Here is a 27,584-nt window from a genome sequence, read left to right as displayed (position 1 = left end):
AACTAGAATTAGCGATGTATAACAGTAAAGTCTCTGGGAACTGCAGCCAGTGTACCTTTACTATCACGTAACTGGGGATGCATTGTAAAATTCAATTGTGTCTCCTAAGAAACAAATAATGGGCATATCCAATAAATCTGAGCCCATGACAAATAGCTTCCAGCCAGAAAGATCTCCAATTGCTTAGTAATTTGAGAAGGCAATCTGATACCAAGTGGATTTCGTTAGAAAAAGATAAGGATTTAGAGGTTAAAGAAAGCCATATGTACTTTTACAGCCGCTTTCCTAGTTTTGCAATACCCCTCTATCTGTTCAAATTAAGGCTCAGCTCTCCCTTAAGAAGTGCCAGCCAGCAGGTTTTACACCTCGGGATGTGCAGCTACTAACACCTAGCTAGATAGAAGTTGTGTTTTCCCCTCTCTCCCCCTCATTCCCCATGCCATAAACCACCACACACTGTCTTATGCTACTGCAGGTCACTTACTGCATTTTTTCTAGATCTTAACCCCATCTATCCCAACCATAACCACCCCAGGCTTGAGATAAGACAACTGCAATACAAATAAGCTTCTAGGAAGGAAAAAACAAAAACAATGCTCAATTATCTTCAGCTACCATGCCTGAGAGACAGATGAAACCAGAAATGGAAATGTAAAATGCCTGCATGTCCTTATTTCTTTTGCCCATCGTGTTCTAATCTCTCTTCCAGCCTTGCATCTGAGAGAGCAGTCTGCCCATCTGACATTCCACAAAAAAGTGAACCCACAGTGTCACCTAGTGGCACCAGAAAAATCACCGCCTAGTCTCCAGCTTCAAGTAAGAACACCAGTACTTTACCTATCATTCCCGCAGGTCCTTTTAAAATATTGCTTCTTCGCAAAATGAGCATGAATCCAGTCTTCAGACCTAATTTTTTATGTAAATGACCAAACTTTATTGAAGTTAGCAGGACTGTTAAGAAAGCAGGATATTTTACACCTCAAATATAGTTAGAGCTAATTCTCATGAGTACAGTACAAATAAAAGCGAATATAAAAGGACATCCTCCTTCCACCAGATTCCATTATTTGTAAAATAAATGCAGTCAAGTTTAAAAACATACTAAGCTTCAATGCTAGCAATCAGAAAGTTTCACTGTTCATATGGTTTTATTCCAAAGATTTCATAATGCAGCAGAATTTCACAGCCACAATGAAAAGATTTATGGCAGTTTGATACAAGTAAATTTTCAGAATTGTCAAAAGGCCTTAAAAATGTTATCTGCAGTTTTAAATGAATTATGATGAACTCTAAGAAAAAAATGTCAAAAAACACACTTCAGATGCACATGAAATGCAAAAATAATGCCCTGCAGGCTCCTGCAAAAATGTTGACTTGCCCTCAAAGAGTCAGTCAGCGCAGCTTCTGGGTCAGCACTAAAATACATTTGTTCCAGCAGTGGGCACACCATTCCAGTTGCACAGAGAAAAATGGAGTAGTAGGTCTTGATCATTGGCAGTTTTGAGAAAGAAAGTCACGTTGCACTCGGTTTAAAATGCTTTAGTTGATGGATTCCGAGCAAAACCAAATGCTTTTGTTATCATAAAAAAAACAGCTGTGCCCTTTACATGTATTAAAGTGCATTTAGTTACCAGTTTTAAAGCAGGTCAGAAAGTCCCTTTGAAATTGGTCCCTAAGCACTGCAGTCGCATTTGTAGTGGTAAAAGTAGTGTATTACAAAAAGCCTGCTCCACACCACCACTGAGAGCGCAGGGGCAGTCTGTAAGTCGTTAGCGAAACAGGTACCAGAGCTCAAAAAGGATAAGACAATAGGAGTACAGAAGAGCTCTGCTCCCATCCTGTGGACAGCCACTACCTGTTGATGCCATCCCACAGCCACAGATTCTCATTTCCATGCCCCTAAGTATCCTCTTTGCAGGCTCCCGCAGTACTTTTCTGGTTGAGATAATTTGTACATCTGATTCCCTTAATGTCGATGTGCAGTATAGCATCACTTGCGTGGAGGGCAGCTGTTTGTTAAAGCTAAAAACACCAATTTAAAAAGGCCCAGCACCTTGCAGCAAGTTTTTATAGTAAAAGGCCAATTTATTCTTCATCGTCATCATCTTCATAGTAACGGTTCCTTTTGATCTGTTCTTCCACAGAGAGGTCTTCCATATCTTCACCCTCCCAGAAACCAACGTCTTGGGATTTGCGATTCTGGTTAGGAGATGATTCCTTAGCCGTCAAGGCACTGGAAAAGCTGGAATGTTTAGGAGAATTGGGTTCGAGGAATTCTTCATTTGGGGTTTGCTTCTCTTCCATACCGTGTTCTTCCTCATCTGTCTCTTCATTCGCCTGGCCATTTTCCACAAAGTTACGCTCTGCTGTTTTGATAACAGGCAATTCCCGCTCTTCCTCTGTATTTTTCTCTTCAGCATTCTGGATGTTCCTATTCTCCACCTTCTTTTCCTTTTGCTTTTTGTCCACCACCTCTCTCTCTAGTTCCTCACCTCTTTTCAACGTGTCTCTCTCTGCCTTAGGAGAAGCTGAATTGTCTGTTTTATGGCCTTTAACAGAAACTGTTCTAAACGAGGCTGCCACCGTAAAGGGACGACTTCTCTCCTTCAGCGAGGAAGATCTTCTCAACTTTTTGAGATCCAGATCCACATCTTCCAGCACATCTGGCTTGGAAATCTCTTCTTCTGGGGGCCACTTGGGTTTGAATACTTTGATGCCCTCATCCAGGGCACTTCCTTGAATACTTTGGTCAGATGGAGGCGGCCAGGCAATCCTGAGCTTTTTTGTTTCTGCTGGTCTCTCTTCTCTTTCAGGCAAAGCTGAGGCTTTGGCTTCCATACTTGCTGCCAGAACTCCTACTTTTGCAATTGGGGCATCCTCTACTCCTGGGTTTTGAGGGCTGTCTGTTGCATTTACACCATGGAGAGTTTTCTCCGGGGATTCTTCACATTCAGTTTTGCTTGCCCATAATTCCTTGTGCTGTTTGTGTCCAAAGCCTTCATCATAATTGCCTTTGGCTTTGAAGAGCTGATTGAAGTGAGGCTTGCAGTAAATATTCCCACGCAGAGAAGCGTATGTCCCAAGACTGCTCAGAAAGACACAAAGTCAAATATTAGCGTTCAGCCACTGCGGTGGGTGTATGTTATGGTTATGGTGTATGTTATCAGTTATGGTGCTATGTTATCAGTCGTGGTGCTGAACAGATTCAATTTCTTCCAACATGTTCAGAAAAGACATTCTTACAGCTCTCATAGGTTGGTACAACCCTTTTTTCAGGAGCTGGACATTATGTCTTTCCCCCCAGCAAGTGACATTATGAGTAAAAAAAAAAATAGACTGCATCAAGTGCAGAGGCCACTGGCAGAACTAGGACTGGATTACCACTCTCATGCTCCTGTTCAATTCTCTGCACTGTAGTTGCCTTCACCTCAGCTAAGCCTGGACAACAACTTACTCAGCTTCCGAGAAGAGGAAAGCCCCGCTTCCTAGAAGGCGGCCAAGCGGAGCAGTGTGTTTACCTGAGTTTACTGTTGCAATAGGAACAGCGGAAGCAGCTGATGTGGAACACCTGCTGGTTGGCAAAGAGCCTTTCCATCGGGTACACAGTCTTCTGACACCCAACGCAGGTTTCCTTCGCTGGCAACTGAAACTTCTACGGGAAGAAGAGAAAGCTCGTTAGCTGGAAAATGAATCAACTGCTACACTTGGCTTGGGTTCACGCGCAGCTTCCAGCGGGCTCAGAAAAGCTGCAGCATTTCTGCAGCTCAGTGCTAGAGTGGGTTCTGGGGGGCAATGCGTGACTCAGGTATGGCAAGCCCACAGGGGTTGGTGCGGTTTGACAGCCAAGATTTTGCCCCGTTGCAAGCAGAGCAGTGGCTGAGAAGGAACAATAAAAAAATACTATAACTCAGTTATAACTTTAAGCCAGTTGCCAGAAATCTGCCTGATCTATTTCTCCAACCTCATTTTTTCTTTATAGGAAAATGATGAAGAAATATTAGGGTAGATTACAGTCAGTATAAGATTTACCAAAATTAGGAAAGTTATCATAAAAAAAATCTGAAATGACTTCAAAATAAATAGGTAGAGGGTGGAGAAAGAAAAGGAGCGGAACAGGCTGCTCTCAGCAGTTTGAAATCCATTTTTGCTAAATGCTCTCTTTTAGTGACGAGAAAATAGTCTCAGCACAGATGCAGACAGCAGGAAACGCTTCTGACTTCATTTGTAAGTAATTCCAGTTCTATAGCAAAGAAACCATACTCGGGTTTCAGCACAAACAGCCCTCAAACTCACCCAAGACTTAAAGTTGAGCAGGGCTTTGAGGTTAAACAGCTAAAAATGTTTATGTACTCACTAAGAGAATTTCCTGAGAATTTAGTGCAAGGGTAAACTTAAACGCTAAGGAGTCAAGTGTCGCTGCTGGGCTGTATGGGAACGGTTTCAGACTGTGTTCTGAAAGCATCAAGAAAACAAGTATGTTGTCCATGAAAAAGGTCACTTGATGCCATGTACTTCTTGGAAACTATTATGGTTGGCCAGCAGGAAGGATACCTTTAAAAAAAAAAAACAATTTACAAATGAAAAATTGGCATTCTCAGGCTGCCCCTTGATTGTTACTGTTTTAGCATCAGGGTAGAAGTGCCTAGGCTCCATATCCATGGGTTTGCATAGACACTGATATCGTAGCTTGTCTTTGACAAAGAATTACCTGCTACAAACTTAGTAAAAACCTTTGAGGAAAATATGGCTAAAGAGAAAAAAAACAGGAAGGTCACAGGAAAACATTATTACAGCAATTTATTTATACCAGACAAGAAACAATGGTTAGGCAATGAAAGTTACAGTATGTGAGGGACAGATTGCTGAAGACAGAGCCAGCTGAAGTCAGTTTGTCACAGCCATAAAATTTGCAGCCAATTTAATTCCAGTTCAACAGGTATGTCAATTTTTTAAGGCACTGCTTTAAGTGATAGCAGATTAAAGTTCTAATTATGACGACAGCTTGACCAAAAAGAATTCAGAACTCCTTCTGAAAAGAGCCACAATCTCTAGGCGCCGCCAGAACTGCGTACAAACTCTGAATTTTGAGTTGCTAAATGAAATCTCAAAAAAGGAGAGCATTTACCAATTCAAACAAAAATCTGGTCATCCACATTTGCCACAGGAAGCAAGGCAGCAACAATTTGTTTGCCCATCAAAAAGACTCTCCCCCGTAGCTCAGTTTTGCTTGCAACATTACATTACAGCGCCGGCATGTGCTTCTGCAATGCACGTCCCCATCTAAGAAGAGGAACTTACTTGTGTATCAATGAGCCCTGTGCCTGATGAGAGGTGTTTTGGGGTGTGAAGAGAAAGAAATTCCTTTCCAGGCATACTACAAATAGGAGCTACAGGAGGAAGGTGAGGTCCAGTAAATATAAAAAACTTGAGAGAAAGCTGAGAGTTGAGCTCACATTAGGAGGGAAGCAGAAGGCAGGAGTAGAGATTAGGAACCAAGAACAGGAAACAGAAGCTGGAAGAGACAAATAGGAACCTGACATGAATAAACAGCATCTGGGTTTCTACCTGAGCAGTGCAGCATCAAAAGCAGTAACAAGGTAGAGAACTAAAACGGTTATACTAATAGAAAGAGATTGCAGAGGACCAAAACACGTAGCTTGCACATATCTTGTGTGCTTTAACAGAACGAGATTACAAAACCGTCACAGACAGCAGACTAATTTTGCATACTGGCATTTATACTCCAGAACACTAGGAACCCACAGCTCACTGGGCTCAGTGAGGTCAGCGTTGTTCCTCTCAAAGATGGGAAAAACAACAAAAGCCCAGTTGTTTCCTCAAGAGCGAGCCAGGAAGTCTGTGGCAGCCCAGGGAACAGGCATCCTACCTCCAGACAGCACACGTGACAGGCGCGTACAGCATGATCAAAATGTTCAGAACTGCTGCTTGGGTGGCTCATAAGATTAGCAAATACATTCCTATCAAAGAAGTTCTCCATCTGCCTTATAGTCCTTGCTAACGAAAATTTTACATTAAAGACTTCTTGTTAGGAACGCCAGACTTGATCTTTGGAGGGTCACTCACCACTCACCCTTACTATTAAGTTCCTACCAATTGCAGTTGCTTGGGGAACAGCTGGAAGAGGAGGGTGGAGAGCCAGGTCCCAGCCTTCCGAAGGCTGTGGGCTTCAGGATCAGGACCTCAAAGCCGCTCTGTAGGAGCTCTGACTTGACAAGAGGCACAGACAAACCCTGACAGGATCTGAATCCCGACTTCCCTGCTCAACCCCCTTTTCCCACACTGAAGAAAAAAACTGCCCCTGCCGCAGGGCCACACCACTTCAGCAGGAGCAAGGGAGCTCCCAGCAAGCAACTCCAACTTCTCCTCTGAAGCAAAACTGACAGTTTGGAGGTGCTTCTCCAACCAGAACTCCAGTTCCCTCATAAACAGCCACATCAGATATTGACAGCTACTGCCAGACCCTTTGTTGCATTAAGGCTTTGTAGTATTAAATAGAGAAGAAAGTTGGTTTTAACCATTGCCAGTGTTGCAGAATAAATAGCTCCTTTACCTTCACTGCTTTTGGCAGAGATGCATCTGCCTGGCCAAGTGATTTGGAACCAAAGTTTTGCTGTTTTGTGCCGACAGGTTTCTGAACTTCTGTCTCGCTCTCCAGGCTTTGTCCAACTAAGGGAGCAGAGCAGGAAGAAGAGATAATTACGATGACTGTAAACCCATGGCAAGTTTATGCTGATAAAACCAAACAGCAATCCTACCAACTAAGGGCTGAAACTTTCATTTGCTGTTAAACCATTAGATCTAGACCAAGCAAATTTATTTAAAAACGATCAATCTATTCCTCCCATGTACCAGAAAACCTAAGTTGATACATAAAGAAGACTAATACATGGACAACATCTAACTCCAAGGAAGCACTCGTCATTTCTGCAAAGTGCTCGTGCGTGGGCTTGAATTCGGGTGTAAAGCTAATGCAGCACAAGAACGTGCTCGAGTACTTTACTGAATAGCAACTTGTCTACCTCCGGTCAACATCAAAGATATTTGGTGACCATCCTGCATTAATAAGTATATCCAGCCTACTGACGGGTCTAGGAGGTGCCAGAGCTATTAGTTTAAGTCTAGCTGGGGAGGCAGCTACACCTAAATATGTTCAATCAGAGCAAACAAGTTACAGATGTCTTAGAACTACAATTGCAAGTGAACTTCTAAGCCTGAAAGAAATTTTTATACAGCTGAGCTAAGCACAGGACACACTTTTAGTATGAGACAGGCTTTTATAGGGTCAAATTCATCATTTGAAAGAGTGATCTCAAGTATCCTACACACTACTGGGCAGAGTTGGTGCTTTTCCTCATCCATGCACTCTACTCTTGGTGAGGTGGGAACATGAGTGCTTACCATTGCCATCCTCTGAAAGGCTGGAGTGGAACGACGAGCTGTTTTCACCCACGGAAACCTGCAAGAGAATATTAGGCAATGAATACTGTGACCTTCAGAAGGCTGAATAACAACATCCCAAGTAACACGCAGACAATTCGACAGTATAAGCACCATGACAGGAAGAGACCGGCCACAGTAAGGTACAGGTGAAGCTACTTTTGTTTTGTAAGGCACACGACAGCGGCCAGTTGACTGCCGGTGATGTTCTGTCCTTGCTACAAGGCAGCCACCCTCACACACTTACAGCTGCTGCAACATGCGGATCACCTGCTGTAGTATTCACACAAACATTGGGGTTTTGTTTCCCCAGGCACCTGCCGCTTGTACATCTTTCTCTGTTAGTTATTAAAAAGCCCTGTTGATTTTGTTGAGGTACCTCCTAGGTTTTCTTACTGAGAAATCCCTTGCCATCAAGCAAGACACATTTAGTGCAAATCTCATGGCTCTCTCCAACATTTGACGTATCTATGACTTTTAAGCATTCAGCAAAACAGTGCTTTTAGAAAAAAAACAGAACCAAAAAAACCTTCAAAATGTTTTTTGTTAATAAGAGTTGGTTATAAACCGGTTTCAGATACTAAGCTTTTTATAAATAAAGCTCTTGATGTAGACTTGTTAAACTTGGCACTATTGCTATGACATCAAATAGTTATAAGTAGCTGAGAAACTGAAACACTGTAACAAGATTAAATGTAGATCATCATTAATTCACTTTAATGATTGAACAGTCCATTGCACGCAACTGATGTATGCAAATTAATGAGTTAATGGATGAAGCAAATTATATAAATTAACATGCGTTCTACTGAACAAATCACTACCACTAGTATACTGGGAAGCGCATCCGTGTTTTCTGTGGCTGAGTCACACATGTCTGGTTACTAAATCTTTCATGGATTCAGTATAAAAATGATAGAGGTTAGCAAGTTTCTTTTGCTCCCTTTTCACCAGAAGACTCCTGTCTCCGGCATTTATTAATAGGAGTTTTAATTAGACTTCCCAACTTGATGATGTCATTTCAAATGAACAATCCTCCCTCTCAAACAATGTTCTGTTCAGGCTGTTTATCGCACCTGGAATCCTCAACAAGCAACTTCGCAATTACTGCTGAATACAAGAGATTTTATTCAAATCTTCCATTCAACAGCAGGGAAGTATTCGGATTTCACAAGTGCTCTTTTAATTAACTCACCTTTTAGCAAAAGCAGTCTCGACCAGTTAAACACGGAGCTGCTCAGCTGTCAGCTGAAAGCAACAGTTTGGCCCCCTGCCCAAGGAAGGCTGGAAAGCTCTAAAAGCCCTCCTGGCATTAGGCTGCCACGTGTTCAGCATGGCTTGAATACACAGTACCCCAATTATTATTCAGCCACTTTTATCCTGTCTGCTACCCCCAGTTTAGTATACAAATGCTTGAGCATGCTTTATTATCTCTGTATTCACAGAGTAATTTAGCCTCTATTTGCAGCTGAAGCTCAGAAACAGGAGCAAACCCAAACTGTAATTCACAGTTACCTTAACCAAAATTTAGCCACTAAATGCAGAAGAAATGGTGACAAAGTCCCTTTATGTGCGTCACACAAAGCTTTTCATACTTTCATTTATTTAAAAAACAATCAAATACCCAGTTGTGAATCATTATTTTTTATGGTTGGCAACATGACACAGAAAAATTTTGGTGACTTCACTGTAATCAAATGTTAAGGGCAGAGTCAAAATGGAAGACACAACCCAAAACCAGAGGTTTCAGCTCCAGTCAGCTGCTGAAGCCCCTAAAAAAGAATACATAAGCATGATATTCAAGGATTCTGCCACACTACAGACACGTCATCATTGAGAAGACAGGGGAAAACTCCAGGAAAATTGGTAAGATTTATCTCTAGTTACTCTACAACTGCTTAAGAAGTCTTTCACTGAGACCTGCTATCTTGTAATTCATATAATATAATCTAGACAAAAACAAAAAAGGAATTCTGCAGTGTGTAAATAGTACCTGCTGTTCAGGTTCAATTTCTAGATGGCATGGGGAACAAGTATCTCAGATGACCCTCTTCAACTTGTTCCACTTAGAGTGAAGTCCTTGACCTTCACCAGCGTGAGCATCTTACCTTCTCCCCATCCTGATAGGAAATGGAGTCCTCAAAACTTGGTGGCATATTCTCCTTCTGCTCAGATTTGTAATTCTTGAGTTCACTTTCACTGGCTTGAATCTCATTCTATAGAATAAAGCACTTGAAAGTTGACAGGTTCTTTTCTCCTAGGAAAGCACTTCCCATATTTCTTTCCTTTTTATTTTTTTTTTTTGAAAACTGATTTCCTTGCATATACATTGATAACTAAAGGAAGGAACATAAAAATCTATACACACTTGCTAAGTGATGCTTTTTAATGAGGAAGAAAGATGGGGCTGTAGAATTTTACTCTACTCTATGAAGGTAATGGCAGCCCTTTTCCTTGCTTCCACATTTCCATTTGAAATCAGCTCTTTTGTTTTCCCCTGCTCACTCCACATTTTCCCTTCCTAGATATGTTAATTTTTCACTTGAAGTGCTAAATATTTCAAAACAAGCATCATCTAAAGCACCGTGTAATTAATATAATTCAACATAAAAGCAAATCCTACCCTTGTTTCTGTACTAGTCAAAAAAATACTGTTATTTACCAAGATCTCTGTACTTTACGAACTGTCTTAAGATTTACACAAATGAATCTTTCAGACTTTAAATAACAAATCCAGTGAAGTCTTGTGTTTCATTGCCACAGGATTCAAGATAATTGGAGAAAGACTCGTGCCATTCACAAGACATTTTCTCTGTAACATGGAAGAGAAATAGCCAACTGCCAGCACCAGCAGCTTACTGGATTCTGTAAGCCAATGGTGTCTAATAGGTATGTAATTAAGTGTTGCTGTTTTAATACATAGATCTCTAAATATGTTTTTCCTCATCTCTGTCCCCTTTCTGTATTGCTTGCAATGCTATAGAAATAAATTGCTTCTCACCCTCACTCTAACCAACTGTAAAAACAACTACCAGTTTTAATCCAGATCTAATTAGTCTACAATGCCCTCAAAACAGTTGCTCCCAAGACAGATTATGTCCTTTCTTTGCAGCACTTTTTCAGAGAGGGGAAGTACAAATAGCACACTACCATATCAAAGACCCATAGTTCCCTTGGCAGCACAGAAGGAAAACATCCAAGAGTTATGGTTTACTGGAAGTACTGCAAACAGCCTCGTCAGCATCTTACCTGCTGCCCTAATCGATAGGGCAAGCCAAAAATCAAGAGATTCTGCCAAATGGGACCTAAGAGCATGACACTGGACCGACTCTCAAACTGATAGCACTGGAGATTTGCAAATTATGGTCTCAAGAAACATCTATGGTAAATCTCTTGACATTAGGACATAATTTAGTGGATCAGCTACCACTCCAAGCCACAAACTGAAAAAGATGATCTAGCAAACTGAATGCAGGTGAGAAACAGGACTTGGAAGTCAGCAGTTTGCAGTTAATGACATTTGTTGCACTGGATGCAATTACTTTCCACTCCTTCCATGAAGTTTACTTGACTTTCCTCCCAAGGGCTGGAGAATTAAGCCCATGCTGCACATGAAATTCAAAAATCATTTCAGCTGGGTAGAGATTTTAGCATCATTATAAAGACATGTGCATGCATTCTTCTAAACCCTAGGAACAACATTTTTGGCTTTTACTTCCAGTGCAAGTTTCCTAACTTAAAAAAGGTCTCTCCCATTACAATTTATTAGTATGGTTAACGAAAGGGTTACTTAAACAGTAAAAGTTCCCATCGTTAAGCAAAAGCATGAGACAGTTCCAGCAAATGTAGTTAAGCACATTTTACTTTCTTTTATTAAAAGCTTAGATTCTTGCAGTCTCTTCAGCTGCAGTAGTTTACTATGATTCAATTAATTGCTCACTTCCTGTTCAAATATCTGCACAACTGACATAGGTTAACTCACTGCAAGGCCAGCTGGAATGAGATAATGGGTGAGAAGACCTGAAGGAAGGTGAAAACAAAAGGGAGAAAAACTGCCTGGTGATCTCAAGGCTGCAGGCCAAGAAATCTAGGTTCTGTGCACTGCAGGACACTGAAAGTTGCTCCTACTACTGTGCCTCAGTTTCCCCTAGCTTACAGCGAATGCACATTACAGATTTTTTTTTTTAAATAAATAAAAAAACCCACAGAGCTACAGACAGGCAGAAAGAAAAAGTTCAGCTGTGTTTCAGAAGCACCTCAGTCAGGGTACCAGCAATTAATTCCCTTGAAAACTTTCAAGATCATTGCAGCAAGATACAAGTATTTATTTCTCCCTGCAGTCTGTAGAGGCTCTTCATCAGAAATGAATCCTACAAGCACGGAGGTCTTTTCAAAAAAAGATGGCATTATCTTCAAATGGCCTGGTTGCCCTAAGATCTTCTTTCCAGCCTCAGGCTGGGGCAAAAAATCATTTCTGCACAAGCCAAAGCTCAACAGACTTACCGTGGTAACAAGGCCTGTGGAACTGCCCTGCTTGGACACAGCTGCCTGATATTTCGCCAGCCTATCCTTTATTGAAGTTTCTGATAAGCGGGGCATCTCCAGGCTTTTCTTGGGCTCTGCCCTATCTGGGCTGAGTGCTGGACTAGTATCTACAAGATGCCCTGGAAAAGAATTACATGAATAAAGAGTAACTTTTGTGAACACCAACAGACTTGTGTGCAAAAACGTTTACTAATCCATCCCTTCACCAGTCCCAAGAGCACAGAAATTCCAGGTCTCAGGAACACAGAAATGCTTCAAAGGCTTACGTTCTACATCTCATAATTTATCCAGCTGGTTTCAGAAACAATACATCCACCTGTCATAAGTTCCAGCCAGTAGAATCAGAAGCAAGCAGTATGAACCCTGAAGATTGTTTTAGTGTTACTGTCAAATGACAGCCGCTGCTACAGTGGCTAAATGGAAACGAGGTTCATTCCTGTAGTGGAATAGTTATCAAAGTCTTTTGTGGAGGACATGAGAAGCGAAAAAGGAAGCTTCACCTGCCACTTCCACCTTCTCTGTGAAAATAAGTTATCACACGACATGCTGAAGATGAGGATCTCAGCAGCAAACATGAAATAATTCAGTTTAGCCTCACTCATCTGGGCAAGATCTTTTGTAGCATCTGGACAAGGTGTAGGAGGGACAAGAATTAAAGCAACAGGGAAGACGATGTATTGTCTTGTCTGTTCTCTACTTAGTTTCTAAAATAGATCAACTATTAAAAAGTAGTCATAGGATTGTCCTAGAATTAAGACACAGGAAAAAACGTGTTCCATTCCTTAACTTGCTAGTTATCCCCTATGCCTTGGTTTCCTGTGCTTAAGGAGTTAAGGGTTTAACATTCACAGCAAGACTCAGTTCATTAAACGTGATGATCGCGTGGACCTTACAGATGGAAGATGGCTGCACTTCTATTTCTGAAAGGCAAAAATTACCTCCATTGTGTTGTATAAAGTAGTTTTTAATTTTATAAACTGGAGAAAAAAACAATCGGGTATTACTGACCTGATGTACTGTGGCTCCTCTCTCCTTGGCCAACATCAAGGTCTTCTGAAGAGAAGCTGTTTTCAGAAATCCTCCTACTGACTGCTGTCTTCCTCTGGTCTCTAGGGACCTGGTAGAGACAAAACCCACCTATCAGCTGCCTGGACAAACAAAGATTGTTGCATTTAATCCTTTAAGATGCGCAGGTGTCACTAGCAAATCTGCTTTACTAGAATAAACAACTCTAGCAGGTGACATCTTATTTAACCAACATAAAGTTTGATCACAGAATACATGACCCTCCGTCACCTGGAAAACATTTTTGTGAAGAGGTTTGTAGGTGCCCTTTGACAAGCTATATTTGTTGAAAAATCAGAACCACACCCCAGATTTTTAGGCATTTATGGCTGCAAGTACAAAACTTTAGTCTAGATTTTTGCAGCTCATACAATTTCTTTTGAAGTCAATGTTCAAGGTAATTTTATGAAGATTTAAAATCAGAAAGAAGTACGCTATCAAAAACTTGCACTGAATTTCAAGAACAGAAAGGAGAAAAAAAAATACTATTGTAATGAAAGTTATCTAGATCTACTTGTTTTGATTTGAATAGCTCATGCATTTGGTACCAAATAATTCCCTAATTAGGTCTGATAAGGCTGAAGCTTAAGCAGCAGAGTGCTAGAGATAAATATTCTCAGATATCCAGGATAATCACTACCTGCAAGGCTGGACAGTTTTGTAGCTACCACAGAAGTGCTCTGGCTGGCTCAATCAGATTTAAGACATATGTGTTGAGACCGACTCCCCAAAATCTAGTGCTCAATAAAAGAAATTGTGAAAAAGCAGCTTTGCCAAATGCTCATGAAATGCAGATCTTAATTGGACTTCATCAAGATATTTTGACTTGCAGCTACGGAAGACATCCTAGAAAATACTCAAAGTGATAGATCGTTGTTCACTCCCTCCCGCGGAAGAGTTAAATCACAGAGCCAGTTGGAAATTACAATTGAAGCTAACGCAAGGAAAAAGGCAGGTTTGGCAAGATGCTCCAACCACACATCCCCGCCTCCCCACCCCCTTCCAACAAGTTTCTTATTTGCTGGTCACCAAACTGAAGGAAATTCCAAAGTTTTATTTTAACAGAACCGCACTGTAAGATAATCACTGTGAAAAATCAGGCTGCTTTGGCATACAAAACAGCAACTTTACCAGGAAAGGAAAATGCAGCTGGAAAGCCTCTATTTCCATTAGCATGGGAAATATTTTTTATTTCTGTGGTTTAAGACTTTGGTAACTTTTCTTACTGGAAAACAGCTTAGCTATGACAAGTCTTTTCCTTCCATTATTGAGTGTGTTGATAGGTTCAGTTTGGGAGTGTCTGCACACTTGTAAGGACTTGCAGATTCCTCATTCTGTGCAAACTACCCTTAGATGATTCTTATTAAGCCTATGTCTGCTTTCATGTCACCTCCAGTCTGAAGTTCTTACAACTCAGAAATTTGTCATTAAAGGGTCTAGATTTTGACTAGTATATGGGAAAGATCATTATTGGCAGAATATATCTGAAGACAACATCCTGTGAGGACACAGAAGAGAAAACGTTTCTTAGCCCGTTTGAAACCCCAAACTACTTCATCGCTGCCCTACTGAATTCAAAGAAGCTGGGTTTCTTTTTTTTTTTTTTTTTTATCTTTTTTTTAACACGGCACCACATACAGTTTCTTGCACATAGCAAGACTGAAAAATCTACAAAAGGAACAAAAAAGCTTGCAGTACAGACACATGAGAAGTTTAACTGGTCAGCAGCATGCATAAGGAAGAATTCACTACTAGGGAACAAAGGTCAAGAAATTTAGATTCCGTGTCTGGCATTCCAAGACTCCAGAAACTATCAGCATCTTTCTGGAGAAAAAAGGCAGCTAGAAACCCAGACTGGAAACTTGTTCAAGTTGCCCCCTCTCATTCTCCTTTCTTTCAGAATCTCATTTCAATTTATTTTCATTGTGGTTTTCCTTCAGCAACATGCAGAACTGCCCTCATGTTGAGAGGGTAAAGAAAGCTCTATTATTACTGAAATTAATTATTAAACAAATTAAACCTCTACATAGGAAGTGGCAAAGGGCCAGCATGCTGCCAAACAATTTTGACAAGGATTCATCAGTCTGTTGCCACCAGCAGAAGTTCTGGATCAGCTGTTAGCATCTCATCTAGGCACATAAAATCAACTTTTTCTTCCAAGCAATAAAAATTCAGATTTCACCAGCACTTAAGGATTCCTCAGAAAGAGCCTTGTCTGTGACTGTATTACCTTCATCTAACTTGAAGGCTGCATGAGTTCTGACTTGAGAACGAGAAGCTTTCCCCCCATTTTATCACCATGCTGCAGAATCCAGTGCAGCAGGAAGTGTTCAATTATCAGAGGCAGCCATCTCACGACCAGCTAGGCAGACTGAGTTATTGTCAGCTGAATCACCTCCAGTCCTGCCCGCTCCTCTCCTGTCCCCTCCGATACCTAGGGAGGTTACAGCATCACCTGAAAAACTTTTCTGAATAACACGGTTAGCCTGTCTTGAGATTAAAAATCCCAAACACCAATATGCAAAAGCTTTAGATAGAGTTCAGAGATATTTCTGTGCAAGACTTAGTACTAAAACCTGCAAATACCAAGCCACAGCTGTGTACATTTTATATCAACAGTCTTACATTGTGGAAGAAAAAAAGCACAGAGTACTAGGAAAAAATATTTACCGAAGATGAGGGACTTTCTCCATTAGCATCAATAGACTGACCACAAGTAATTAGGATGATTAGGGTTCATGGGAGGTAACACCTTTAGCCTGAAGGAATCCCCAACTCCCAGCCTTACGCTTATGGCACTCAGTTCTCTTTTCAGTCCTGGCTGGGCCACTGTTCCAGTGCCACAGCTTCTGCTACTTGCAAAATGAAATAAAATATTCCTCGCGTCTGGAAAGCCCCAAGGTTCTAAGACAAAAGAGGCGAGTGCAGAGGTATCACGAACAGAGTTAACAGCATTTCGCCTAGGGCACAAGGAGTTGTTGGGCAAAAGACCAAATAAAAGTTACACCTATTTCATTATAAATAACTGTGTCAAATGTGACCCTGTACATTGGGCTAGATCCACAAGACACAGTAAGTTTTTGCCTTAAAGGAAAAAGCACAAAGCAACTTAGAGACAACTTTTTAAAGAAGTATTGTAGATCTGCTTGTTCTTTCTTTTCTTCTGATTATCCTTGTGTATGTTTTTGCTACCACTTACTGGAAGAATTGTTTGAAATTGATAAAAGACCTCATGTTCAGCCTTTGCTTAGTGCTGAACCGATCTAGACTGATGTTCCTGCTTTTGGTTCGGACTATTGTCCCAAGAAGCATTTTTATTGCATCTTAATGGAAGAAAAATAGCTGGCTTCTATTTAAATTGCAGAAGATGGAGCAAGATCTGAACAAACAGATGAAGAAACTAAGAGGGTTTTCCTTATAGTTCTGAACACCAGAATAGGTTTGTTTAGAGTGTGAGATGGGGTCAGGAAATCCAGGCTCTAATCTGGATTCTTGCCATGGACTTCCCAGCAACCAGGCAAGTTATTTTATCTTTACTGCCATGACGTTATAGCAGTGTTGCTGCTTAGCTTATACAGATGTTTTGTCAGGAAAGCTCTGGCAGTGCTTATACCACAAGGCTGAAGTAAATACTAAGGAGAATTACCGTCTCTCAGGTGAAGCCTTGCTTGCGCTTAAATCAGGGGTTTATCATCAGACAGAGTTCAGGAAAAGCATAAATGGAAGATGCAATTGCAAAGCTTGCAGTTAAACTTGCACCACATCACTTCCTACCTTATTGAAGAAGGTCTGTGTTGCCATAGTGCCTAACTATCTTCACTGTACAGGACTACATGACATCATCCTCCAATCCTCAGATAAAATCCCACAACCAGAAATCTTACAGTGGGGTGTTCTAATCACAAAGACACCCCCCCCAACACGAACTTCAGAGCGCTTCATGCCTTTTCCCTTCCAAAATTAAAAAGTAACCAGATTAACTTGGAATAGGAACAGAATTTGAACCTAACCTGAATAGTTTCATATTTAGCGCATGATATTTACTGTCTTCAGTTGGTTTTCAACCACATTCGAATGACTAAGCTTCACAGAAATTTCAGTTCCAGATTCAATCAGCTCCAAAACAATTTATTCCCCAGGCTATGATAAAGTTACTTCAAGTCCAGCTGCAAAATGGTACTTTCCTGCAGAATCCTGGCTGACTAATCCTACAGCAAGAATTCAGAGAAGTGCTATCAAGAGATCACCCTCTTCAGCCCAACCTTTCGATAGCCGTGATAGTATGGGCAGTTCTTACATAATGACAAAGACTACAAAATCTAAGTTGCAAAATTACTATACACAGACCTAAAATTCACTTTAACACAGAGCTGCTCCTCTGAAGCCCTTAGCTGATGGATATTTTTAAAAATTTTGTACAAAATATATTTGTTTTACTTGGTACTGCAAGAAAACCACCCGCAGTAAAACAAAGCCAGAAGTAAAGGAAAATATGAGAAAACTGGAAAATCCACCAGCATCAAGGCCTCAGGACTATGTTGCAAGTCACTGGCATATGCAACTCATTTTCTAGTTAAGCAATTCTCCCCCGGGACACACAGTCTGCAGTCCACATGCAGGATCAGATTTCATGAGCAGTTGTAGGAAAATGCAAGCCCTGTGCATTTGCAAGTCAAAACTAGTGAAGGCAGGAGCTCATCTGGCTATCTTTGCTTATTTTTTCCTGGTGAGGAGTTTTTGATAAGAAACATTTGTTAAGATACAAGGACGAGAGAACAGCAAGGAAAAGATGGGAGCATTTCACAGTACTTTTAGATACGCGCATTTATATTCACCTATACGCCTGTACGTGTGACACACATCCAGACACGTATAAAGCTCCTAACTCTGGCAAGTATTTCCATCTCAGCTGCCCGAGACTGCTGAGCTCATTTCAAACAGTTACTTTCTCTTTTATATGTAACTATTTATGTTTTGCACAATTTGTTTACATAATTCACCTTAATCCTCAGGAGATAAACACTCCCTGGTTGTTTAAAAGAAGAAAAACAGTAAATTCCATACTTATTTTTCCCCATCTTAAACTGTAAACCTCTATCAAAAGCAAATTAATCTTACATCTGCAATAAACAGTCACAAATACTGACAAATCCAAGCTCTCTACACGTATTTGTGTAGCTCGAATAAGTCAGTAACAGCAGCTACACTATGTTTCACATAAAACAATGAATACAATTACTTGCAGAGTCAATAGCTCTGAGCCACTCCCTCCAGGGACTTTTCCTGGTGCCCAGGAGGCAGCAGAGTTTTAGTTTCTCTTAAGATTTGAAAGGACAGATCCTTACCTTGGTCTGAGCCGCTTCACCTTTTTCAAACATCATCTTCAGCTTGTTCAGCGGAACGCTGTACTTCTCTATCTTCCCCGAGGAGTCGGTGTTTTCACTAGCTTCAGGCTTTTCCGCTTCTCTGGGCTCTCTCAGACAGTTTTCCATTTTACCACTCTCCACTGAGTGGCTTTTAGACTTTTTGCTGTCAACGCCGGGACCCGGCAGCTGGCCAGCGGTGCCAGAAGAGGCCTGGGCGTGAGATGCGGTGCCGGCTGCTGGGCTTTGCTCCGGGTCTGAGCAAGAAGCAGGGCTGTTCCCGACTCCAAGCCCGGAGCTTGCGACCTTGTGCCCAACCTCAGCACAGCTGCTTCGGAGCGTTTCCTTCCGAGACTCCGTTCCCAGCACTGGATTCTCCCACTTCTTCTTCAGCACGCTCAGATTCCCCCTTTTAAAATGAGGGGGAAGATTTTCTGTGCTCTACAAAGAACAAGAAGTTAATTCCAGTTATATGCCTGATGAAGCACTAAAACACTTCCTTTCTATGCGAAAGGAAGTTAAAGGCTCAGCACTGAGCTCTGCTCTCAGCTTTTTCAGACAGCTGTGAATAGTTACAACTGTGCCACATGGAGAAAGCATCCAGGATAGGAAAGGAAGGAGGGGGGAGAAAAGTCAGGAGCTAAAGCAGGAAGTGAGCAAACAGGATGGCCTTATAAGGAAAAAGGGAGTCAAGGTCTAATGAGTTAAATGACACAAAAGGCTTCAATCCACACATGGAGGAAAAGGGACCCAAATCCACGCTGCAAGGGTCTCTAGTCCTAGAACAAGCAAGCAACAGAAAACACAGCCACATGAGAGATGGGTGCTGTGCCAGGCATTGCAGTGTCTTCCAGCTGGTTCAGAAGACAATAACTAGTAGGTCTTCCAAAAAGCTACTGATTAGCTCGCAGAAACCACTGCTTTGTTGGTCTTTTGTATTCCTGCTATCAGTTAACCAAAGCCTTTTACTTACAAGAGATCCCTCTTCAGTATTTTATACCACTCAGTGTAAGGCTTAAGCTAAGTACTGACAAGAAATTTCTTCTTGCTCCCCTTCATAAACACCAGACTGCTTGCTGGAACTCTTCTGTATCGCTCGACACATCGAAAGCTCTCAGACAGGACACATCCACACCCCCCCCAAGTGCTGCCTCACCATCGTGAGTTAGATGGGACCATGTGGAGCAGTAATACTGCTCCCATCCAAATGCTTTCCAGGCTAGTTTTACTTACACGTAGTTACCTCTCCCCACAGTAACAGACCAGCCCACGTTTGATTCATTCAAACCCAATACCTGCCAGCATTGCATTTTTGCTGTCTCTCCCTTACGGAGAGTGCTCTGTAACAAACTCATTGCAAGTGGAACAGGTCTGCAAGGCTTACAGGAATTAATCGGGATTAGCGGCTATATTAGGATTTAAGTCTCTCACCCTATTACTCTTCTGGTCACATTTTGAACACTGCTTTGCAAATTAACTTGAATCCACCTAGGCTTCAAAAAGATCAGCTTGCTTGCTGACTGTATTTAGAAGAAAGTACTAAAGTTGTAAGGCAAATGTTGTAATACAACAGACATACTCAAAAGTGCACAGCAGGTTTCCACCTCTGCACGTGCGACATATTGCTATGACATCCTGGCATTCTTTATAACACAAGTCATTCTTGCTTGGGACTCGCCTGTCCCTGATCATAAAAGCAATGAAGAAAACTTAAGACTGGAGAGTAACTTTTAGAACGCTTATTTTATCACACTTGTATTCCAAACAGAAGAATGACTCCTCAAGCATTAAAGAGCTCAAGAAAGCATGCTCTAGCAAAGACTTTCCTATATATCCTGTAAACGTTGTTGGTCTTTCAAAAGGACAATTAAAAGATCTGCTTATAAAAACAGACCTAAGTCTTACTGCCTGGCCTTCCACCAGGGTGACCCCAGAATAGTGAGTACAGTGTAGTTCACGGGGGATGCAAGGATCTAAACAGAGCCAAAAAGGATGGCTTTCCCTCATTCGGGGACATTTTGAACTTTGCAAATCACTTCCCAGAAGATCCCCCTTAACAGATTCTATAGTTATCAAAGAGATGCACGTTAGATTTCAGAGAGGCTGGCAGTTTCTTTTAAGCAGACTTTTAAATTTATTTAAGAAAGGAAGAGGTACCACATAACTGCCTACAGCTAAGAACAAAGAGGTTGTGGTTAGAAATGAAGACTGACAGCCAACTCGTTCTGCCTTTTGCTTAAGAGTGAATTGGTGATTCAATATATAGCTTTGGGCAAGTCACTTGATTTTCTTTCCTTTCATTCACACTGGGAAAGGGAAGGGGAATGGGTCAAAGACAGTCACTGTGTCTAAGCTAAGTTTTCTGTAGGACACATAGCAACAGCTTTGATATTCCCAAAATAAACTATCACAGGAACGTTTCATGTAGATGATCCATTTTTCATGCAAAGTGTTGCTTATTGCCTAGGAAACAAATACTTACACTTCTTTTTTTCTCAGCAGTGGCTTCTTCAGCTGCCTTCTGATACCTTTGAGAAAGAGGATGGAGAAAAAAGACCCACAGTTTTTAACTAGGACACGGAATGCTCATGAAGACAGCTGAAATTTCATTTCCACCTAGGATTCTGTGCACTTACCAGACCTATCAAATAAAACCAAAGGCTGGAAAAATAGTAGCAAATAGTATCTGAACAATGCACAGTGGTAGACACATTTTACATTTGGCTCACAATAACAACACACGTTGATAATTTTCATTAGCTAAGCACTCTCATTCTCAAATATAGACAGTTTACCTTGGAATAGCTGTATTGTTTCTCCCACCCAGCTGTCTGCTGTGCCCCTTTGCGGGAATAACTCAGCTATTTATACAGCAGCTGCTGAACCGTAACAAATTACAGCTTGGCATACGCAGAGAATCTACATAAGTGCCAGTTTATCTTACTATGCTGGGTTGTAAACTGCACCAATTCAGCAGTTGCTTCAGGAGCAGCTGAGCTATCCCAGCAGTGGAAACAGCAATCACAGTCCTCTGAAGATAAGCCTCCCTGGATCATGAATCAAAGTCCTTTAAGAAGCTATAGAAAACTCCCAGCAATCTGCACGCTACACACAGCAATCTGCGCTCCACTCCACAGCTAGGAGCACACAGACCACACTGATCAGCCCAAGGTGACTGCAGTTTGCTTTTGAAATGCCCAAATTAATCAGATAAGACAAATTTTGCCATTTGTAACTAGAGCTCCGCTTTTTTGAAGAGAAAAATCTTGACTCAACATGTTTCTGTCCTTCTTATCTGTGGAATTCTACTTTTGATACGACTGTGAATATGTTACAGGCCATAAACAAGGCACTAATGTTATAATAGTCGTCAGCTTCAGACCTGAAATAATTGCTGGTATCAAACCAAGAACTAATATATATCAGGGGCTTGGTTCCTTTTAAGAATGAAAAAAATACTTATGTGCAAATAAATACCTGTTCTGCAACTCATTTCTCTTAGTGATTTTTTTTCCTGTTTTGAAAGGTGTGCTCCCACGTGAATTTCTTCTCTTGTTATGCTGGAGAGTGGACAAATTGCACCCTTGCTTATTTCTACTCAACAAGCTGAATTTTCTGTACAGACTGAAAGCTGCTACAGGATTGTAGGTGGCTCTCTTTAATCAATACAGATGTATTAACCTTTATCTTTTATACTACACAGCTTCCATAATTTGGATGAGACATGCTGAGAAAGCAAGTTTATGGTGGAAGGGAGATCAATATTGGAAGAATCAACAGAGACATGGCGATGAAAGTCCAGTACCACAGTGGAAAACATAAACAAGGATTGAAGAGTTCCAGGCAGCGCTCACGGTAAGTCAGCCCACCACAGTGCACTGTTTAAGTCTCTGCCTGTTGCAAATTTGCATTTCTCTGACCTGGCAAAACTGATTACCTAGACACCATGGGAATTTTAAAAACTATTTTCACATACAAATATTTAGGTATCAGCAATTTAGAAAGATTATGCTCCTCACTGTTAGTGCCAGAGTTGGCAAAGCCAGTAAAGTAAGTAGGACTGTGTTTTTGCAAGGAACTGACACTGCTTATGTAGAGGGGCTCCACTTGATTAAGGAATAGCAGTTTGGATTACTTCCAGTAAGCCCTTTCCAAAGGATTATCAACATTTAGCAAGATGACCAGGTTCTGTAATCAAGTTTCAATGAGTGAATAAATCACCTTAACAAGTGTGGTCAAAGCAAGCAGCTTCTCCCTAGGACAGAGTACTTGAAGAGTAATAGCTATGTTTGTGTAAAGTCCACATCACAATTATCTTTCCTCTATAGCCTCCATAAAGTTTCTCCCACTCTCAAGATTTAAATAAAACCTTGGTGCACTGTTAATGCAGTAGTCTAGACGACTGGGCTGCCCCTCTCCCATTGAAAATTCAGGCTCTAGTCTAGCTATTTCCTTAAGGAAATGCTTGATTTTCCCAAAAACACATAGGCTAGTGCCACTCAGCTTTCCCAACATATTACTTTATGATCTGATTGCAATCCATCATGCATCTCTCAGAGAAAAGGGATGGGTAGCATTCCTTTTCTAAACCAGTATTGTGAGACAGCTGGAAGTGACATCTGTGAAGAACGTAGCTACTGTTATATTCTCTTAAAGAGCTCTTCCTAGAGGGTTACATCCATCACCAGCAGTTCACAGAACTACAAATTCTCACTGGTCTCCAGTTAACCGATAACACATTAACGCTACTTTTTAAAGTACCGGCCAGGAAATGCCACGTTAAGAGAGAAGCCGATGTAGCTCGTGACTAAGCTGTAAAAACCCGTTTCTGATGGAGTAAAACTCTTATCAGCAATAGCTGCCTGCACTCCAATACTCTGCCCTCAAAACCAAATTGTAACTCGACAGAGAACGCTGTACTTTCTGACAGCAGAAAGAAGAGGTTATAATTCTGATTGCTGAAACAATATAACATCAGCAGCTAAACAAAGCTTTGCACAGTACATATTAAGCCAGAACTTTAAATGCCTCCAGAGTGACACAATTTTTGAGAAGCAAAGCAACTGTCAGTGAAGCAGTACCGTTAAGGTTCCAGCTGCCAACGCCCCCCACACACGGATTGCGTTCAGAAGCCTCACAGCACTTACCTGGAGAACCTCTCCAAAAGAGCTGATGACTTATTCCCGTTGACCAGAGAAAGCTCTTTTGCAGTGATTTTCAAAGACTGTGAAGTCCATTGTCTTCTGTTAAATGGGGAAGGCTCCATCTTATCACCATGAACACCTACGCAGGAAGAAAGTACAGTGCCAGTCAATACAGAGCAGAAAAGTAGTTTCACAGCGCGATTTGATATTAAGTCACTGCTCAGGAACCTAACGTACTAGTGCCACCAAGTCCCGATCATTCAGGATCTTGTCCTTCAACTGACCAAAAAAACCGGCATCAGATTAAAGTTATAATTTCCTCTGCAGACGCTATTGAGATGGGGCCCTTGATAAAACACTAGCCACAATAAAAGGGGCGAGAGATAAGCTGTAAACCAGAACACGAGTAAGAAGCAAGCCGTGATTGAAAAGGATGCTAACGTGAAGCTCTGTATTTCTTTTACACACGTGCACACAGACAGGCTCCAGGAAGCCCTGGTTTGCCCTCTCTTGTTCTGCTTTCTGAACCAAATGTGCTGGCATTTATGTAAGAAGGCTTGAGTCATGAAACCTAAGAGGATGTAATTCCTATGCAAACATTTTTCATTCACCCTGGCAGCATTCACTCTTAACGCAGCAGCCGTTACCTCCGTGAGCTGAAGGAAGTCTCGTGTTCATGCAGGCAGCTGTAAACCTCATGTTGCAATAGTTATCAGTTACCTAAAGGAATACTTCTGACTGCCCCGTCTTGCTGTAAACCAGAAGAGATTTTATACAGCTTTTCACTACAGAAGCCAACAAGACAGTATCAGATTTTTACTTTTACTTAGTTTTCTTTTGTGGAGGAGGAAAGGAGGGGAGATTAATTTAAAGAGTTCCTTGATAAGACAAAAATAAAGCTTGTGGGGCAACGCCTTTCCTTTTTTCCTCTTTCCTTTTATCCCTAGTCTCATGTCACACAATGCCTGCAGCAAGTGCACTAACTGATCCTACAACACTAACATCGGGCAGGCTGATCTCATTTTCATTTTTTCCATCAGTTTCTTTAACTGATTTGCCCCGTTAGGTCACAGAATTCGAGAAGTCTGAGTACAGGTCTGCTCGACCACTAGGCGCACTTGAAGTAACACCTTAAGAGAACTTGATATAAACAGTCAGATGTAGAGAAGACCCGTGTTTCTGAAATCCTCAGAGGCATAAAATGCAATTCCTCATAAGCGACAGACTTGGGATGCTGTAACACCTCAGTCCAAAGGAATTCAGCTGCAGCAAGCAGAGTCTGACTGATCTTGTGAGAATTTGGATCGGAGGAACCTGATTTCCAGTTCTGAGAGGGGAACACTGGGTCCACGAGGTGCCCGCTTGTTGCTGGAACCATAGGAACCTCTCCAGTGCTGCACCCTGCTGCTGCGTAGAGATAAAACAGGCAGCAGATGAGCGTGTTGCTGCCTTGGTGGATGTAGTCAGGAAGAATGGGACTTTCTCTAACATTCCTTAATTCACCTGACGTAACGGAGGGAATGACACACCATGCCAACACATGTTTTTTCACGATCATCATTTAGATGGTGCTTTCAGATATGCAGGTTGAACTATCATGGCAAACAAGACAAGTTACACCAAAATTGTTGAGGTGTCGAAACACTGAAACTGCTTATCAACGTTATGGTTGCAGTTGCAGCTTACTGCAGCTTCAGACTCGTTCCCAACTGAGGCAGTCTCTAAAATGCATCCATGGCCCCTTTCAACTAGGGAGAGAAACTCAGACTGAAGAGTTACTTTTTGAAATTTATAGTTTGCAGAAAACAGTTTGCGTCACTAAATTACCCTCTTCTGTTAACCTGAGAAGTTTTGTCCAGACTAAACTAGAAAAAGGATGCTATTCTCCAGGCTTAAAATAGTTACCAGCCCCTGCCAACTGCACAAATGATCATCCACAAAGAAAAAGGATCTAATTAGAATATGAGGAGCACTCAACTTTCCCACTTTTAAACAAGCATACTTTACGTACAAATAAATATGCATTTCTGGGATTACATGATGCAGTCACTACAATCGAGCCCAGTAGCAAACACTTAGCATAAAGATTTAACAAAGCCACAAAACATGTGTGGAGATTGTAGTTAAAATTTACTCCTGAGAAACATATCTGTTAAAAAGGAAAAACTAATCCAATTCAGCTGTGTAATGCTACGGTTTAAACTTTTGCTTTATGATTACTCTTGAGACAAAGAAGAGATCATCTGAAGGCCCACTTTGCTGTTTCAATCGCCTTTCTCTCAATTGAGTCAGTTTTGCACAGGAAACAGTAGCAGGGCATTCATTAGAAGCCTCCCCGGGCAGAGATAACAGGTTGCTGATTGACGTGCACCTTACACGGAAGGACAGCTTCAGTAAAATATTGAGAAAACACAATCTAGTTAAATTGTGCAGAAAATACTCCTGATTTCGATGCCTATAAGCATTCCACTGAAGCACTCACTGTTTATGGATACATTTTTCCACCCTGTTGTGTCATTGTTTGGTTTCCTATTGTTCAGCTTTCCATTTTCTCCATTACAGCCACAGGTGCATTAAGACAATTAGGACCATTTTGGCAAAACCTCTTCCTAGAGGCAGCAGCTACTGTTGGGTCATTCAAACGGTAAGTTAAGAAGCACATTTGGAGTCTCAGACACAATTCACGACAAAAAGCAGAACGCCAAGATGCCCAGAAACCCGTGCTCCCGCATTTTTAATGCCATTCCACATTCTTAGCCCTTTCCTGCACGCTTACGGCTTCAACTCACTTAAGCTTTTCTGTGCTCCTTTTGCTGCTCGCTCTGAACACTTTTCCCAGGCCGTTCCAGGAAATAGCCCCTTACTGTATGTATTAAATTTTAAACAAGCTCATGAGCACGGTGCAGGTTACATTTAAAACGGCACGGAGCCCAAAGGGGATAGAGAAGGGGAAAAGGAACCTGCGAGGCAGCAGGGAAGGAAAGGACCGCGACGCACCCGACCCGGCTCCGCTAACCCTACCTAGAAGCCTCGCAGCAGGATAAAACCCCGTAAACCCCCATAAAGCAGGATAAAGCCCCATAAAGTCCTTCAAGAAGGACCGCCGGTTAACGAAGGCCCCAGAGGGGCTCCTTACAGGTGGCTGCAGCGCGGGGCACCTGCCCAAGCAGCTCGCGGGCTGCTCCCCAGCAGCACGACCCCGCTGCCTCCCGCCCCAGCCGGTACCGAGCCGCCCCTGCCCTGCTCACCGGCAGCCCCGGGAGGGGAAGCCCGGAGGGGTGCAATAACGGGCACCGGCACGGCCCCTCGAAGCTCGCTCCCCACCGCCGGGCTCCGGAACAGAACGGGGGATCCCGGCACCGGTTCCGCACCACGTCCCGGTCCCTGGTCCCGGTCCCCGGTCCCGGACCCAGTCCCCGATCCCAGGTCCCGGTCCCCGATCCCGATCCCGGTCCCGGTCCCGGGTCGGGTCCGGTCCGGTCGGTCCCGTCCCGTCCCGCGTCCGTCCCCGTCCCCGTCCCCGTGTCCCCGTCCCGGTCCCGGTCCCGGTCCCGGTCCCCCCCTCTCGCACCTGTCGCAACGGCAGCACCGACTGCGCCCCCCCCGCCCGCGGCGGCACCGGGCAGCCGCTTGGCCACGCCCCCGGCCACGCCCCCCACCGGGGCACACCCCCGGCACGCTCGGCCGGGGTCTTCCCCGGCGCATGCGCAGCTCCCCGCCGTGGGGGCTTCCGTGCGCTTGCGCCTTGGTGCCTTTTGCGAGGGGGTGCGGGGGGGACGCGAGCTCGGCCTCTCACGACCCCCTTACGGGCCCTCATGGGTCTCTCATGGCCCATCATCATAGAATCATAGAACATCCCAAGTTGGAAGGGACCAATAAGGATTATCGAGTCCAACTAACTTCATGGTCCCCTCATGGGTCACCTCATGGTCTCCTCGTGGCCCCCCCTGGTCTCATGGCCCCTCATGGCCCCCTCATTGCTCCTTGTGGTCCTCTCATGGCCCCTCAT

At 42.5% G+C, this 27,584-nt stretch overlaps 1 protein-coding gene and 1 long non-coding RNA gene across 6 annotated transcripts; one reads left to right on the top strand and one right to left on the bottom strand.

The window, feature by feature from the left end:
- Positions 1-910: 910 nt before the first annotated feature.
- LIMA1 (LIM domain and actin binding 1) lies at positions 911-27,239 on the bottom strand. Of its 5 annotated transcripts, none has more exons than XM_040539705.1 (11): positions 27,147-27,239; positions 23,579-23,714; positions 20,914-20,959; positions 18,414-18,872; positions 13,012-13,120; positions 11,962-12,122; positions 9,567-9,674; positions 7,420-7,477; positions 6,572-6,687; positions 3,519-3,652; positions 911-3,085 (listed from the first exon to the last, which is right to left on the bottom strand). In XM_040539705.1, exons 2-11 carry the CDS (start codon positions 23,695-23,697, stop codon positions 2,086-2,088), a joined length of 2,310 nt encoding a protein of 769 aa, XP_040395639.1. In that variant the 5' UTR covers positions 23,698-23,714; positions 27,147-27,239; the 3' UTR covers positions 911-2,085. The 5 variants fall into 5 exon arrangements, with proteins under 5 accessions (XP_040395639.1, XP_040395640.1, XP_040395638.1 ...); XM_040539706.1 differs by lacking the exon at positions 27,147-27,239 and adding an exon at positions 26,824-26,843; XM_040539704.1 differs by lacking the exon at positions 27,147-27,239 and adding an exon at positions 24,202-24,282.
- On the top strand, positions 21,229-26,790 carry LOC121061251. Its single transcript, XR_005815006.1, has 3 exons — positions 21,229-21,602; positions 22,135-22,286; positions 26,138-26,790. It is a non-coding gene; the product is annotated as an uncharacterized LOC121061251 (long non-coding RNA).
- Positions 27,240-27,584: the final 345 nt, after the last annotated feature.

This window comes from Cygnus olor, chromosome 29 (assembly GCF_009769625.2).
Source record: "Cygnus olor isolate bCygOlo1 chromosome 29, bCygOlo1.pri.v2, whole genome shotgun sequence".
In the NCBI taxonomy this organism is placed as follows: Eukaryota; Metazoa; Chordata; class Aves; order Anseriformes; family Anatidae; genus Cygnus; species Cygnus olor.
The sequence above is the reverse complement of the archived record's forward strand: the minus strand, read 5'-3'. Positions and strand labels throughout refer to the sequence as shown.